Genomic DNA, 16,882 nt, shown 5'->3' with positions numbered 1-16,882 from the left:
GAAAACAATTTTCACATGCATTTAAAAACTAGTGTTTCATCAAATAAAACAATTACACATTTGATTTGATTTGATTACCTTAATTTTATGAACATTCTCTTTTTACAAGCGACTTTGTGTTTTTCGGAGTGTTGAATGGTATTGAGTGGATTTAAAATGTAAAACGAAGAAAAATCGAATCTAAATAATCCGAATCAGGTAAACAATTTCAATCTTATACAGTGATAAATGGTATCTCATTTTTCATTTGACATTTTGTATGTTGTTTCGACTTTAATTATGCAAGCCAATTATAATGTTAGTAATAGTATAAGGTATATAAAATAAATCACAATTTGTATACGCATATTCATGTATGTATGTATGTATCTATGTATAGACGTAGTAGGTATGTATGTATGTATCTTTGTGGGTATGCTTGAATGTAATGTGTGTTGCGATGCAAACCATAATCATCCATGATCCACGATGCACGATGATGATGATTACAAATACAAATACAATTACAATTACATATTATGTATATTAAGGGTAAACATTTGTTAATTGTTTAAAACAAAGCAGCTGGCAGCCACAGCTCACGATCGGAAACCAAGCGACATTTGGACATTTCTATTCAGTTGCGTGATTACTACACCTAAGAAAGGGTTTCCTATCTGTCTGTCTTGTCGCATTGGTGTGACGACCTATATTGCCTAGTAAACTAAACTCACTATATCGCCCTACTTCAGTTGCGTCTAATTCATATGAGAAACTGGCGATCATCGGCGCCATGCGGCAACGCGGCTACTCCAATGCCGCCCTGTGTGGGCGTTTGTAGAAACGCTGATTCATCTGCCCCCGCAGATGTGCCATGCTCGGTGGCTGGCGTATTGATTGCGATAGGTTCGTAAATTGAACGATGCGGTGGCATATCGTCATCATCTTTGAAGGAGCCGCTTAAATTCGGATTGAGGATGTTGTTTGATGTGGGCGTGGGCATCGCAGCACTTGTGGCAGTTTCCTCCAAGCCGCGTACAACACTGGTGCCAGACTCCACGTTTTCCAGATACGGCGGCGCTGCAACACTAATGCCAAGGGGCTGACGACGGAATAGGAAGCTACCAAATAAAACACCACACAATTAAGCAAAACGAGATCTATTAATAAATGTGAGCACACTCACCTGAAGTTGAGACGCGTCCATAGGCTCTCCCTTGGCTCATTCAAGTGATCCGCCAAATGAGCGGGCAAATTCGGAGCCCGATCGAATGGATTGACACGTCGTTGGGATGCTGACGATGTATTAGCCTGTGTCGTGGCTTCCAGCAGCGCTGCGGACAGAACAGAATTGTTAGAACTGGCACGTGATCAAATTATAAATAGCCTGCTGGCTAAGCATCAGCGATAAGATTAATTGTATAACTGTCACATAAAACAATAAATTTAGCATTAAATACAAATAATCCCTTACAATCGGGGTTTACGTTTTGCGTATTAAGTATTTAAAACTTTTGCATAATTAACACACCATTTTCATCATCTGAGCTGTGATAATCGACCGCCTCAGAAGTTGAGTTGTTGCGCGCAACATCGCCGTGACGAAATGTGCCGTGTCTTGTGATGCCAGTCGAATTGATGCTAGCGCTGTTGCTCCCACTGGCGCCAGCAGCGACGGCGGCAGCAGCAGCTGCAGTTGCTGTTTGTGGCTGCTGTTGCAGCAGCGGTGTGGTGTCATCATCAGTATCGGTGACGCTATCTAAAGAAGGCTGTCGATTCCGACTCGCACGAGTTTCGCCCTTCGTAAAAACCTTCCGCTTGCATATGGGGCACACACGACGGTTCTCAGTTAACCAGGGATCAATACAATGCGTGTGATAAGCTAAAAGAATGATGAATTACTTTGCATTAGATCGTAACTAATTAGTTGGAAAGCAGCTGATAAACGTACGATGCGAGCAGGGCAACACACGCAGCTTGTCATCCTCGACAAAGTCATCGAGACAAATGACACAGGTCTCATACTTGATATTCGTATTGTTTTTTCGTGTAGCGCAGCACTGGCAGCTTCTTCAGCATGCTCTTTGGTAAACGATAACGACGCAGACGCCGCTGCTCCCTTATACACTTGTATATCATATAGATAATCTAGAATACAAGTAAAAATATAATTAGCTTTTTGTCAAATTACTCGAAAAGTCGAGTCGTTCATACCATGGTAAGAAAACAGAGGCCAATCAGTATGGAAAATGGCAATATCAGCTGTGTGTTGATATTGAAGGGCAGTTCGTCGTTGATGATTAGCACCACCTCGGGCGAAGAGAACGATAGCAGTGTCTTGCCCGTGGTTAGACCCACAAAAACGGAGGATATATGTATGCCGGTGCTATTATTGGCTGTCATTTGTTCTATTGAAAAGAAATGAGTTAGTAGTGTTCACAATATTTGTGTACTTTATTCTTACGCAATTCGTCGCCTTCATTGTTGTAGATGATCACAGCAAAAAAATGAAGCATTTTGTGCCACACGCACCTTTTGCTCATATGTACAATCTCCGCCGCTGTAAAATAGATGCCACAATAGAGTTGACATTATATTTGCATACTTGTTTCAACTTACCGTGATATAATGGCCACGAATTTGGCACCCGTTGGATACCCAGTACGGGGTGGCGGTTTTAGATGCGTACAAGCATACGGATTATTTGTATCCTGTGGCACCACAAACACTCGCAGACTGTTGCCCGATATAGATGGACCGAAACTGGATGGCAAATCATTGAACTCCTCAATCAACTGCGGTAAGCAAAAAGGTGGTAATCAATAAATGCAAATAGAAGTGAACAAAATAGTTCATTCAGTGCCTACCTGACTTGTGGTACGTCTGTAGACGAGCACATGGCCCTCGAGCAGTGTTTGGTGGCAAATCAGGCAGAGACCAAGCAATGCCAACTGCACTGGGGTACAACGATTCCTGGCCATGATGTCAGAGTCTGTGTTGTGTGTTTTGCGGCTTTCCGGGTTTCTGCCAGCTGTGTCTCTGCCTCTGTTACTCGCACTCGACAATTGACGCGACTCAACTCAACGTGCAGTTGTTGGGAACTGTTGTGTTTTCTTTTTTTTGTTTTTGTTATTGGTTTACACGTATTTTGCTATTGCTACGTCTGCTGCTGCGGCTGCTGCTTGTGATTTTTACCATTCGAACTATTCGCATTTCTCATCTGTGCTTAATTTGCGCGGCTGCCTGCTGAGCGTAGTTTTGATTGTTTCGAATGGCTGAAAAAACAAAAAAAAAATGAAAACAAGTGCATAAATGAAAATCCATCAAAGGCAAGCTGCAAAGTCAAAGGCAAACAAACAGCCGCAAAACGGCCATTGCTGTCTGATAAGATAATGGTGTGTGTGTGTGTGTGTGTGTGTGCATGTATGTGTGTGCTCATTTGTTTTCAACTTTTTTTTCTTCTTCACTTTCTTTTGCGCAAACAGCTGTTCGATGTTTGTTGACAAAAATGTTAGTGCTGGAACTTCGAGCGATAGTTATTGCCAACTTATATAATACTTTGTTTGAATGAGCTGCATTCAAAGTAAATTAGTTTTGGTTTTAGTTCAGCTACTTAAAATAGTCAGCAGTAATAATATAAAGGCAAAACAAAAGCTCATAAAGTAAAAGAATTTCGAGCAGTTGACAGCTCTTTGACTCATTAATCCACAACGAATGCACGAATCATGAGAATACCGTTGCAGCTGTGTTGTTGTTTCGTTGCAACATTGTTGTTGATTTTGCTGCTTTGATGCGAAAGTGCCTTGTTATGATTGAGTTTAATTTGAATCAATTGAAATCTTGCCACATTTTTCAATTATATCTGCATAACTTAGCGCACAACTATGTAAAATGCTTTTCAAGAGAAAAAAACAAATGCAGCCTGCTCAGCTAAAAGCGATAACCCCAGCTCATTTAATTGTTTTTGGTCAGCCGGCATAGTAAATGAATAAAGTGAGTCATGCTGACGTTAGACGATAACATTCAGACAGCACTAGCAGCACTTATTTGGACCAACAGAAAAGAAATACAAAATAAGTTTTGGCTTATCGGCTGAATACAAAATGGCGAACACCACATAACACACACTATTTTGATCGGCTTACTATCGAAGATGTTCGATAAGTATCAAGGAGCAGAGAGTAATCGAATGATAACCAATAAGAAATGTGCGGGTTCAATTGGATTTAAAATTGCATTTTCATCGCCACGGGCCTCCAAAAAACGGCAGACAGATGTACATATGTATGGAAAATTTGTGAGAATTGAATCGAAGCTGATAATCCATTTGGCATACATGTGGCGGACACACAAAAATTTAGCTAATTTTTGTAATAAATTCATAATTAAATAAAAAGAACGTCACATATAATTAACACATCGTGTCCCATACACAACTAATACCAATGTAGCATTAATGAGAACGTGACTTCGTTTTTATTATATTCGCAAATAGTAAAATACATGCATATATTGTATACATATAGTACATACATACATATATTCACATAAATAAACAAACAAACACAAAGCAAATGCCGTATATAGCTTACGGATGGACGAGCGCGTGCCTGGCGATAAATTTGTGTACTACGTTCCTATGAACCTCTCAATATTTGTAGCTTTACCCCCACCTCCGAAATGTAATGCTCTTCTTATCACTTGCTTAAGAGTGTTGCCACACTTTCAAAAAGACAAAAACAAATCAATCAAACTGGACACGAAAAACTACAAAGCAAGCACAGACAACCACCCACAACATACGCACACTTATACACTCACACATGTGTACATACAAATACACACACACAATGCCTTGAACTTTACACACGCACAAAGAAAACGTCAAGGTTTTCACAATTACAAACCTGCAGTGCAAAAAATTACAGCACAACAGGTGAAAAAAACACAGGACAAAAGATGACGACAAACGAACGCGAGTTTTATAAGCAAATTGAAAAACTACACGATAAAATACTAAGAGACCAACGGCATTTTCTTTTGTTATGCTTTCACATACATACACAAACACTCACAGTGTGAGTCTCACACACACGGGTTTGCACGTTTGTGTGTGCGTAAGTGTTTATTAATTGTGCAAGAAAACAGCTGGGGCTGAAGATGTGGATTCAATAAAATTGCATTTCTGCTACTCACTCGTTTATTTTCTCAAAGAATTCAATAGAAATTCAATTTGGCTGCAACTGTTAAATGTTTGCTGTCGTTATTGTTATACTGTGTTTTTTTTTTGTCTTGTTTTAACACTCGTTCGCCCCTTTAATTATCATTCGTTTTCGCTCGCACTCGTTGACATCGCAATAAAATTGCGTTGCAGCTTTGATAGTGCTATTTGGGACACTACAGCACATGAACACTACCACTTGTAAGCATTACGTATGTATGCGAGATTGATATTAGTGTAATTTGTGCTGATTAAACATTTTTTCGTGTTAGCACAGGTTCGCGTATTAGTTATAATTATTATTTTAGAACTTCAGAGCAGAGCCCCACGCAGCAGCGTGACCAAAATACGAATCTGACAAAATACCATTTTGTTGTGAACCAAATATACCACTTCCGCGACGAACATATGGCCATAAAAATACTAGCTGGTCGCGCTCTTATTAGACCATTAATAGGAATTTTTTTTAAATTAAGGAAAAATATTGGGCTTCTTATTTGAAAGTACGGAAGCTTTAGGGGACCTCCCTCATTCCAGTCTCCAAAATATTTTTTATTGGAATCTAAATCTGTTTTAAAATATATAATGAAGACATTCCTTTTACAGTGAAAAGCTGGGATATATGTAAATATTTCACCATATTCTGTAATAAGATAAATTCAGAATGCAGTGAATTACAAATGCGATATTTATTAAGATGTGTTAATATAAGCCCATGACAAGCTATGCAGGCAATTAAGATTAAGAAGAATTGATCCATAAATACATTTTCCCCCTGTATGGTGTGCTTAACAGGATTGATTTTCTTCAATATCTTGGTCATTGTCTCAACCAGACGATCACTCGAGACACCAGTCTTTTTATTTTTGAATTTCGTCAGCAGCTCTGTTGCAGTTAACGGTTTACGCTTGAGATAACGACGCACAGCCTCCTCGGTAATACCGTAGTCCCTAAAAAGGTGATACACAAATCCATTACAAAATATGAAACTCTGATAAGAATTTCAAGTGTAAAAACTTACTCTACTTTGTTGCTAACAACACCAGCAAAGGAAGATGGCAACGAGTTGCTAAGCTCGCTCTTCGGACGCTTGGCCGGTGTGCTGTTGGGACTGTTGCTTGTATCGGAGCCAGTTAGATCACTGGGCAAGCTGTTCATCATCTTGCGTTTGTTGGCATCATTCGAGAGCGTTGGCGTTGCCGAGCGTGATTTATTTGTTTGGCTGCCACTGGCAATCGCTTTGTGAGCGCTGCTCTCTTTCTCTTTCTCCTTGTCTTTGTTCGGTTTCTTTTTAATCGGCCCATTGCTGAGATCATCTTCAGAATCGGTGCTATCGGAACTGAGATCCGTTGAGCTGTCGCTGCCATTTGCTTTGGATGCCTTCTTATCGTCCTTGGAGTGCTTCTTTTTCTTCTTGTCCTTGCTGGCTTCATCCTTGTTCTTCTCCTTCTTCTTTTTCTCATCTCCTTCCTCCTTGTCGGACTCATCTGATTTCTTCTCCTCATCCTCTTCCTCGTCGGAAGTAAGCAATTTGCGTAAGGCATCCTCCTCGGCCACACCTTTCATATCCTTGACCATCTTGGACTCTGGATCCGGTTCACTATAAATGGAGAAGTAGTGAATTAGTGTATATGTAAGTGAAAGTCAAGTGTGTAACTTACTCTTCACTTGAGCTGGTGTCGTAGTCCATTTCACGGCCCTCCTCATCACCGTCATCAGACTCTTCAAACGCTTCATCGTCCACATCACGTTTCTTCTTCTTTTTGTCGGCACCCTTTTTACCCTTGCCCTTACCTTTTTTCCCCGCCCCTCCATCATCACTGTCCTCCTGCTCTTTCTTCTTCTTTTCCTCCTCATCCTCGGAATCGGATTCATCCTCAGAATCGATCCATTCATCCATATCAGTAATCTTCAGTTCCTTCGACTTTTTGGTGGCTGCTTTAAGCAGTTTAACCTCTTCCGGATCTTGTTCTTCCTCCTCGTCGCCGCGCAAACGTTTGCGCAACATGAGAGAGAAATAATTCATAACCTTCTTACGGCGCCCAAACTCCTGTTCGGCTTCCTCCGCGGACAGCGACTTGTAACGCTGAATGGGCTGAAAGTTATACCATTCATTCAATGGATACGCCTCTATGGCACCGTCAGGTGCATGGGTAAACACATAGAATGCAGCGTTCTCGCCAACGCCTCCCTCGCGAATGCCCTTGAACTTTTCGCCAGTCTTGCCGCCCACTTTCAATATCCAGGGCTGAGCGTCTGGACGGTATTTGCGTGCAATGATACCGAACTTCTTGCGACGCGCCTCCTCGCGTTGATCGCGATTGTATTCGGAGCCAGCACCAAATTTCGGTTGCTCCTCGTCGATGCCACGAAACTCTTTCATATTATTCTCACGCTCCAACTTTACATTACGCCACTGGGCGAAATCCACATTAAGTGTTGCATTGAAGCGCATCACATGATGCTTCTTGCGCATCTTGGGCACTCGAATCTTGAATTCCTGCACACTAGCCGACGAGCTACTAGACGCTGCTGCTGCCGATGCAGCTGATCCAGCGGTTGCCGATTGCGATGCAGTTGAGGACGTGGTACTTCCATTATTTCCACTGTTTGAGGACTGCAATTGAATATGCTCGAGTTATGCGGCAATTGTGCGATATATCAGTTTTACTTACTGTCGATTTTGTTGCACTCGACATGCCTAGTTATTAGGATAAAACAAAACTACTCTACACAATATATATATATTTATTAAAAGTTTACAACGACAGCGACGAATGCGTTTTGTTGCCCGATGGAATGCAGATCCGTGTGACCGTATGCTGAATTTCGCAATAATAATTGCCAAATTACACTTTGTTTTTGGTATATTACCAACATGTGTTCCACAAAAAAATTAAATTATCGATTAATTTTGTTGTATCGTTTTCGATAAGCAGTTGTTTACACTTTTCGTTGTCAGATTTCTTCAATTACGGAAGTGCTACTTGTAATTTGTTAAGTTTTATTCGTTTAAGCTGGTAAAATAAGCAAAAATGTCGCGAAACGGCGTGCTCACCGACGAGCAGAGCAAACTGAATGCTCGCTTGGAAGCACACATGGTCTACATATGCCCCGAATGTGGCAAAGCCTTTCGCACCCAAGTCGAGTGGCGACAACATTTAAACACAGTGAGTTGTGTGCATTATAATTGGTGAAAATTATTAAATGTTGGCTGAAATGTTATTTGCAGAAGCACGACTATCTAAATAAAACGCATGTCGATTTCAATTTCAAACAAATTGATAAAAACTTTCACGAGTGCCAAATGTGCTTCAAATGGGTAGAGAATGCACATAAAACCATTGCGCTACTGCAATATCATTACTTCATGCATCTGGAGCATCGTCAGACGTATCGCTGTGTACACTGTCGGCTGGCTTTTACGCGGCGACGTGCTCTGAACGATCATTTGCTTGGCGCGCACATCAAGGAGATTGAGAAATATGAGGCGAAGTTAAAGCGCACGCCACAAGAAACCAAGGTTCCAAAGACGATCGCAAAGGGTGCAACGTTGTCGTCACGACCACGCGATGATCTGCTAGAGAAGGCGTTGATGGACATCGATCTGCAGAATGACGATCAACACGAAGCGGCAGCAGGCAATAAAGCTAATGCGAATGTCAATTCCATTTCACATTCCAGCGATCAAGCGCTTGATCGTTGCTTAAATGCTTACGAGGATTTTGTGCGCAAGGAGGAATCGCAGCACCGGGCACCAGATGATGTGTTAGAGGCACCAGGTTTGGAGTTTTTGCAGCACCATACTGAAGAGATCGAGACAGACAAAGAAGTGGTAATCATTGAGATAGATGCTCTGGGTGCTGAGGAAATGCATAAACTACAAAAGAAAATGAAGAGTGAACCAGAGGCGGAAACCGATACAAGTCCAACGCGTAAACGCAAACGTGACAGCAACCAACAGACATTAGATACAAGCAAAGACGACATGGATCAATCAATGGGTGGCATCGCCAATTTAATAACTTACCTGTGTCCACAGTGCGGCAAGGAGATTGACAACGTGAGCGATTGGAGGCGACACGTGTTCAAGAAGCATGATTTTGAGCACATCATCGAGCACAGCTTTAAGATTAAGGATAACCATAGCGTTTGTCTCAAATGTCACGAGGTGCAGCCAACCACAAAACGTTTAGAGCTGCAAAAGCATTGTTTCAAACATCTGCCATATCGATCGTATCTAAAGTGTAGGCTTTGCGACCGCTCCAAGACGAGCATGCCCAAGATGTTCCACCACATACGCTACAACCATCAGGATGAGCTGCAGCGCAAGAACAAGACGCAACTGCTCATCAAACCAGAGCCCAAATGGGGCGTTAAGCGCAAGCTCGAGAATTCAGTGCAAGATCTTACAGTGAACGCGGATGATGAGCTCGTCTGTAAATTTTGCCACAAAACATTTAAAACCGTGTGGCGATTCGATCGTCACGCCACAATCTGCAAGGCACAGGATGCATATATGCAAGTAACGACTGTGGATGCTCTACTAAAGCATTTGAAAGAGGGACAAATACGATTAAATGCGATAAGCAGGAAAATTCAATTGGAATAGTACAAGGGATACACAATTCTCGGCAATGCGATAATTTATATAAATATTGTGAATAAAATAATTCATATTTTAAGAAAATGGATAATGTAAAAGGACAATGCGATTAGCAGGTATTGTGAATAAAATAATTAAAATTGTTAAAAAATTGATAAAAACGTAAATTTTACATATATTACTCTAATAAATATAATACTAGAAAAAAATATCGTTGTTTCTTAAGATTTTATTGCGATCGAGAAAGTAAAAGTAGATCTTTAATCAATTAAATTTGTTCACAAATTAAATTTGATTTTGAGTTATTATTTTAACTGTAGAATAATATCTGCAACCAATGAATATAAAGAAGACGTGCACTGGAATGATTTTGATAAAATATCAATAGGATTATTGACCTTAAGTATAACTTACCTGGCGTTGTTATAAACATATTAACGCATGGCGATATTGATCCGAAAACCAAGACGTCATATGAGTGGTGCATTCGACTAAAAATGCGAATAGTAGAATAAAAATATTTTTGTTTTATGTTATTTATGTACTTACTGCATAAATGCTGTATAAAATTAAAAGTCCAGCAAGCAGTTGAAAGACAATCAAGGCCATGCAAATCCACATATAGATCTGTTTTACTTTTGATGAGTCCTGCACATTGAAATGTATATAAAGCCATATTACAAAAATCAATGTTGGACTGCCACTTATTAGCATAAAGACAGCGAAAGCCCAAATTTTCTTTTGACTGTACCACACCAGTCGTCAATCCATGAGCACGATTCACAGTTACACATGTTAAATTTAAGATTTCGATTCCAGATTTATTGGTTTCCGAAAATTTTATTTTGATATCGAGACAATTACTTGAAAATTTATAATATTCATGATCTGTATATTATCACTTTAATACAGTTGAATAGTATCTACATCCAATGATTATGAATAAAACTTGCACAACTGAAATGCAGTTCATGGTATATTAATATGAACTTTGAATTTTGTTCTTTTTATAACTTACTTGGCACTATCACAAAAGGAAAATAACCGAAAGGACATATTGAGCCAACAACTATGGTCGCCATGTACAGTGGTGCGATGGACTAAGTAAATGCGAAATTCGATTAAACTGGGGATAACCAAGTATTTATACTTACTTTTTTAATACTGTATAGCATTAGAAGTCCAGCAAGCACAGTAATGCACGACAGAACAATCATTAAAATAAAAGCGTTAAAATTTAATGCATAAACTAATTTATAATATTCATCATCCTTATTAGCATCGCGATTTTCCATAAATATAAGCTGCAATACACTAGAAATCAAAGCTAAAATTCCAAAAATGATAGTCCAAATAGCAAAAGCCCAAACTTTTCGCTTCAGTGAACAACACCAGTTGTCTAAGCAATCACACGATTCACACAAACACATTTTTAACTTGAGATTGAGCACTTTCTATTCCGTAAAATTTTATACAATGTACAACTCTCAGGGTCGATTGATTTTGGAATGGATTATTATATTTGAGACACGCTTACTTCGATCTAAACAGTAGTTTGAAAGTACTATATGTATTATTTTAAGATGTACATAGAATATTTTCTTCAATGTAAGGGAAGAGGTTTATTCAGTTTCTCAAGACAGAATCGTCTAGATTTTAGCAACTTTGATAATCAGTTAAGGGTCTATTACAGTCAACAAATGATAGTAACTTTCTTTATTTACAGACGTGTTTAACAGGATTATTGTGTCATCGAAATATGTCTTTAATGCTGTGCTCTCCGATGATGTGCATGATGAGATGCACCATGTTTGCGCTTGGCACTTCTTAAGCGATTGGATCGTCGAACCATTCGCTCCATTTGTTGGTACTTTTCTGGTATGACCTCAACGTCTACATCGTGGTTACTGGTGATGATCTCAAGTCGCTCGCTTTGCGACCGCTCCAAGACGAGCATGCCCAAGATGTTCCACCACATACGCTAAAACTATCAAGATGAGCTGCAGCGCAAGAACAAGACGCAATAGGATTATTGACCTTAAGTAAGTACAACTTACCTGGCGTTGTTATAAACAGATTAACAAATGGCGATATTGATCCGAAAACCAAGAACGTCAAACATAGATGTAACACGCGAAATTTTCAGATTTATTGGTTTCCGAAAATGTTATTTTGATATCGAGACAATTACTTGAAAATTTATAATATTCATGATCTGTATATTATCACTTTAATACAGTTGAATAGTATCTACATCCAATGATTATGAATAAAACTTGCACAACTGAAATGCAGTTCATGGTATATCAATATGAACTTTGAATTTTGTTCTTTTTACAACTTACTTGGCACTATCACTAAAAGAGTATAAACGAAAGGACATATTGAGCCAACAACTATGGTCACCATGTACAGTGGTGCGATGGACTAAGTAAATGCGAAATTCGATTAAACTGGGGATAACCAAGTATTTATACTTACTGCTTTAATACTGTATAGCATTATAAGTCCAGCAAGCACAGTAAGGCACGCCAGAACAATCATTAAAATATGACCGTTAAAATTTAATGAATAAGTTACTTTATAATATTCATTATCCTTGTACGCAGGAGCATCGCGATTTTCGAAAAGTGTATACTGCACTACATGAAAAATCAAAGCTAAAATTCCAAAAATGATAGTCCAAATAGCAAAAGCCCAAACTTTTCGCTTCAGTGAACAACACCAGTTGTCTAAGCAATCACACGATTCACACAAACACATTTTTAACTTGAGATTGAGAACTTTCTATTCCGTAAAATTTTATACAATGTACAAATCTCAGGGTCGATTGATTTTGGAATGGATTATTATATTTGAGACACGCTTACTTCGATCTAAACAGTAGTTTGAAAGTAAGTTTCATTTTAAGATATATACGAGTATAGAATATTTTCTTTAATGTAAGGGAAGAGGTTTATTCAGTTTCTCAAGACAGAATCGTCTAGATTTTAGCAACTTTGATAATCAGAGAAGGGTCTATTGCAGTCAACAAATGATAGTAACTTTCTTTATTTACAGGCGTTGTTATTAAATTGATTCGAATGTGTTTAACAGGATTATTGTGTCATCGAAATATGTCTTTAATGCTGTGCTCTCCGATGATGTGCATGATGAGATGCACCATGTTTGCGCTTGGCACTTCTTAAGCGATTGGATCGTCGAACCATTCGCTCCATTTGTTGGTACTTTTCTGGTATGACCTCAACGTCTACTTCGTGGTTACTGGTGATGATCTCAACTCGTCGCTCCTTGGCTGACGAGCGCTTTCCAATGTTAATGTTAACAATACCAATGTTAATATTGTTAATGTTAATATTAATGTTAAAGTTAAAAATCTTTTGTTGCCGTCTATTGAACCGAAAACCAAGGACGTCATAAAGAGTGGTGCATTCGACTAACAAATGCGAATAGTAGAATAGAAATATTTTTGTTTTTATTATGTTATTTATGTACTTACTGCATAAATGCTGTATAAAATTAAAAGTCCATCAAGCAGTTGAAGGACAATCAAGGCCATGCAAATCCACATATAGATATGTTTTTTCCTTTGATGAGTCCTGCACATTGAAATGTATATAAAGCCATATTACAAAAATCAATGTTAGAATGCCACTTATTAGCATAAAGACAGCGAAAGCCAAAACTTTCTTTTTGAGTGTACCACACCAGTCGTCAATCCATAAACACGATTCACAGTTACACTTGTTAAATTTAAGATTTCGATTCCAGATTTATTGGCTTCCGAAAATTTTATTTTGATATCGAGAGACAATTACTTGAAAATTTGTAATATTCATGATCTGTATATTATCACTTTAATACAGTTGAATAGTATCTACATCCAATGATTATAAATAAAACTTGCACAACTGAAATGCAGTTCAAGGTATATCAATATGAACTTTGAATTTTGTTCTTTTTATAACTTACTTGGCACTATCACTAAAGGAGTGTAACCGAAAGGGCATATTGAGCCAACAACTATGGTCGCCATGTACAGTGGTGCGATGGACTAAGTAAATGCGAAATTCGATTAAACTGGGGATAACCAAGTATTTATACTTACTTCTTTAATACTGTATAGCATTAGAAGTCCAGCAAGCACAGTAATGCACGCCAGAACAATCGAAAGAATATGACCGTTAAAATTTAATGCATAAGTTAATTTATAATATTCATCATCCTTGTACTCAGTAGCATCGAGATTATCGAAATGTATAAACTGCACTACACTTGAAATCAAAGCTAAAATTCCAAAAATGATAGTCCAAATAGCAAAAGCCCAAACTTTTCGCTTCAGTGAACAACACCAGTTGTCTAAGCAATCACACGATTCACACAAACACATTTTTAACTTGAGATTGAGCACTTTCTATTCCGTAAAATTTTATACAATGTACAACACTCAGGGTCGATTGATTTTGGAATGGATTATTATATTTGAGACACGCTTACTTCGATCTAAACAGTAGTTTGAAAGTATGTATTATTTTAAGATGTACATAGAATATTTTCTTCAATGTAAGGGAAGAGGTTTATTCAGTTTCTCAAGACCAACTTTGATAATCAGTTAAGGGTCTATTACAGTCAACAAATGATAGTAACTTTCTTTATTTACAGACGTGTTTAACAGGATTATTGTGTCATCGAAATTTGTCTTTAATGCTTTGCTCTCCGATGATGTGCATGATGAGATGCACCATGTTTGCGCTTGGCACTTCTTAAGCGATTGGATCGTCGAACCATTCGCTCCATTTGTTGGTACTTTTCTGGTATGACCTCAACGTCTACTTCGTGGTTACTGGTGATGATCTCAATTCGTCGCTCCTTGGCTGACGAGCGTCTTCTCAAGAAAACAAAAAAAGTTAAAGTTAATGTTAATATCTCTTTTGTTGCCAGAAAGATTATTTGGGCCAGCGAGACTCTGCGTATCATTCTGATAACCAGTTGTTACTACGCGATCATCTGGATTAGCTGTCTCAGCAGTTGCCTCCTCTGGACTGGGATTGTTGGTTCTACTTTTAACAACAGCTGAATTTGGGGATGTAGTTGAATTTGTCGACGCAGTTTGTTCATCGTAAGGTTCCTCCGGGGAGCAAAGATTCTCATATTCAGGATGTTTTCCTGTTTGGCAGCCGATGCCAGATTTAAAGCTCGACTTATAGATCGGCTTGCCAAGGGTTGCTCCGTGAGCATAATTACAGCATAAGAACCATTTCATCCAACCATTCTTCATCTGCAGCAAAGTGGCACAGCCCACTTTGTGGGAATTCTCCATCATCAGTTGATAGAAATTTTCTCTAGGTCGACTACAAATGTGTTTAGTATTTATTGATCACAATCTCAATCTTACCCATGTCTGCCTTTATACGCTTCCATATCGGCCATTGTTGCTACTTCGTGCTCTTTGAACCACAATTGGATCATACGAACAATGGCTTTATCGGTCGTGTCACCTCTCCCGGGACGCACTTCACGAAAGGCAACCGTCTGTCCAACATTCTTGTACCTGGCGGTATTGCGACAATGGTCGCGATGCAATCGACATTTGAGCACATTGTGCTTGGCTATGTACGCCAACTCGTCGTCCCACTGCACGGAGGCCATGCGAATGGCGGGCAGAAAGGCATCGAATCCACCATGTGCCACCTTATCGCGCATCCCATTTATGGTGTCCAGTATCAATGTCTTGGTGTCATCCTCCAAGGCCAACCAACGTGCAGCCCTGGGACATGCTTTGCTATAATACTGTAAACATTTTGATTGGATTAATAAAAGAGTGCTATTTAAAATGTGTACATGCAAATTAGGAAATCTAAAGATGGCTTATAAAAGATTTGAAAAAAAAACAAGTAAGAAAGCTACAGTCGAGTGTATTCGACTGTGAGATACCCACTACCCATTTTGAATAAAAGAAATATATTTTGCGGTATTTTTCTCAAAATATACCGAATATACTACAAAAATACTAAAAATATACTAAATGGTATATTTGGTATATCGATATAGTACCGCATTCATAATATACCATAAAGCAACTAAGACCCTAGTAAGTAGGCGTTTTTGCCTATACAAAACCATTTCTTTAATAACATCCACAATTTTTATCTGATCGCAACCAAATTTTCAGGAATCATAACTACTTAGTTATAATTATATACCAAAATTCACAACTCTAGCTTTAAAATTACGCTTGGTATTCAATTTATGGATTTGCGGGGCGGAAGTGGGCGTGGCAAAAATTTGAAACAAACTTGATCTGCGTGCAAACATAAAAAATGCTGTCGAAAAAATTATAGCTCTATCTCTTATAGTCTCTGAGATCTAGGTGTTCATACGGACGGACGGACAGACACACAGACGGACATGGCTATATCGTCTCGGCTGTTGACGCTGATCAAGAATATATATACTTTATAGGGTCGGAGATGCCTGGTTCTATCTGTTACATTCATTTCCTGCCGGCACAAAGTTATAATACCCTTCTACCCTAAATTATAAAACTTATTTAGTGAACAAGATGCTTATTACAACACTTTTCGCTTCAGACCAATTTACTATATAATACTTTTTACGGTAGATGACGTGTACAACTAGCACTTACTTCAGTTATTAATTTGCGGCTTTTGTGTCGTTCACAAGCTACATGTACTTTGTTCTCGCACAAACTTGGATCACAATAGTTCTGGGTTGGTTGGTAAGTATCGCCCAGCAAATCCTCGTCTTTGGGTGGAAGTGACGTTGTTACTTTAGGAGTCGTCGATTCTTCAGCAGTCGAATTGCCATCCGCGTGCACTAGAAACACTTCACTTGCCCAGATGAGAGCAATAGCCACAAACGTTCTCCAGCAAGAGTTCATTTTTATTTAAGAGGAAAACTAACTTTCTTTTGTATGTTATTCTAAATTATACTTAACCCATGAAATTGCAATTTTATGCAATAAAATAGTGATTACAGTAAATACACGATATTTTCGGATTAGATTTGTATATGTGAACATATACCATATTATAATTTCTAGTCCTGGGCTGACT

General features: G+C 38.8%; 4 protein-coding genes across 9 annotated transcripts; 1 reads left to right on the top strand and 3 right to left on the bottom strand.

Moving 5' to 3' along the window:
- Positions 1–119: 119 nt before the first annotated feature.
- LOC133838890 (E3 ubiquitin-protein ligase Godzilla) lies at positions 120–4,903 on the bottom strand. Its single transcript, XM_062270138.1, is given in 11 exon segments — positions 120–1,100; positions 1,166–1,313; positions 1,511–1,861; positions 1,931–2,024; positions 2,026–2,127; positions 2,194–2,387; positions 2,444–2,486; positions 2,488–2,539; positions 2,599–2,774; positions 2,847–3,254; positions 4,887–4,903. Coding segments are annotated over 10 exon segments (1,632 nt in total). The 5' UTR covers positions 2,961–3,254; positions 4,887–4,903; the 3' UTR covers positions 120–742.
- Positions 4,904–5,798: 895 nt separating this feature from the next.
- Positions 5,799–8,030, bottom strand: LOC133838889 (general transcription factor IIF subunit 1). Its single transcript, XM_062270137.1, is given in 5 exon segments — positions 5,799–5,974; positions 5,976–6,150; positions 6,222–6,800; positions 6,862–7,817; positions 7,876–8,030. Coding segments are annotated over 5 exon segments (1,767 nt in total). The 5' UTR covers positions 7,900–8,030; the 3' UTR covers positions 5,799–5,941.
- Positions 8,031–8,125: 95 nt separating this feature from the next.
- On the top strand, positions 8,126–9,991 carry LOC133838891 (transcription factor E4F1). The gene is made up of 2 exons (XM_062270139.1): positions 8,126–8,370; positions 8,433–9,991. The coding sequence occupies exons 1-2, from the start codon at positions 8,236–8,238 to the stop codon at positions 9,810–9,812; spliced, it is 1,515 nt and encodes a 504-aa protein (XP_062126123.1). The 5' UTR covers positions 8,126–8,235; the 3' UTR covers positions 9,813–9,991.
- Positions 9,992–10,015: 24 nt separating this feature from the next.
- Positions 10,016–16,722, bottom strand: LOC133838892 (antigen 5 like allergen Cul n 1). 6 transcript variants are annotated; one of them, XR_009894018.1, is made up of 10 exons: positions 13,915–14,288; positions 13,779–13,860; positions 13,306–13,717; positions 12,288–13,242; positions 12,152–12,233; positions 11,864–12,090; positions 10,961–11,793; positions 10,825–10,906; positions 10,356–10,763; positions 10,282–10,297 (listed from the first exon to the last, which is right to left on the bottom strand). XR_009894018.1 is itself a non-coding variant. In XM_062270142.1 (6 exons), the coding sequence occupies exons 1-3, from the start codon at positions 16,705–16,707 to the stop codon at positions 14,508–14,510; spliced, it is 837 nt and encodes a 278-aa protein (XP_062126126.1). In that variant the 5' UTR covers positions 16,708–16,722; the 3' UTR covers positions 11,494–11,806; positions 11,864–12,090; positions 13,779–13,860; positions 13,915–14,507. The 6 variants fall into 6 exon arrangements, 2 of the variants coding, with proteins under 2 accessions (XP_062126126.1, XP_062126125.1); XR_009894019.1 differs by having other exon boundaries at positions 10,961–11,787; XR_009894017.1 differs by having other exon boundaries at positions 10,961–11,806; positions 13,915–14,287.
- Positions 16,723–16,882: the final 160 nt, after the last annotated feature.

Source organism: Drosophila sulfurigaster, chromosome 2R (assembly GCF_023558435.1).
Source record: "Drosophila sulfurigaster albostrigata strain 15112-1811.04 chromosome 2R, ASM2355843v2, whole genome shotgun sequence".
Taxonomy (NCBI): Eukaryota; Metazoa; Arthropoda; class Insecta; order Diptera; family Drosophilidae; genus Drosophila; species Drosophila sulfurigaster.
Note: the sequence above shows the minus strand (reverse complement) of the source record. Positions and strands in the feature narration are given on the sequence as shown.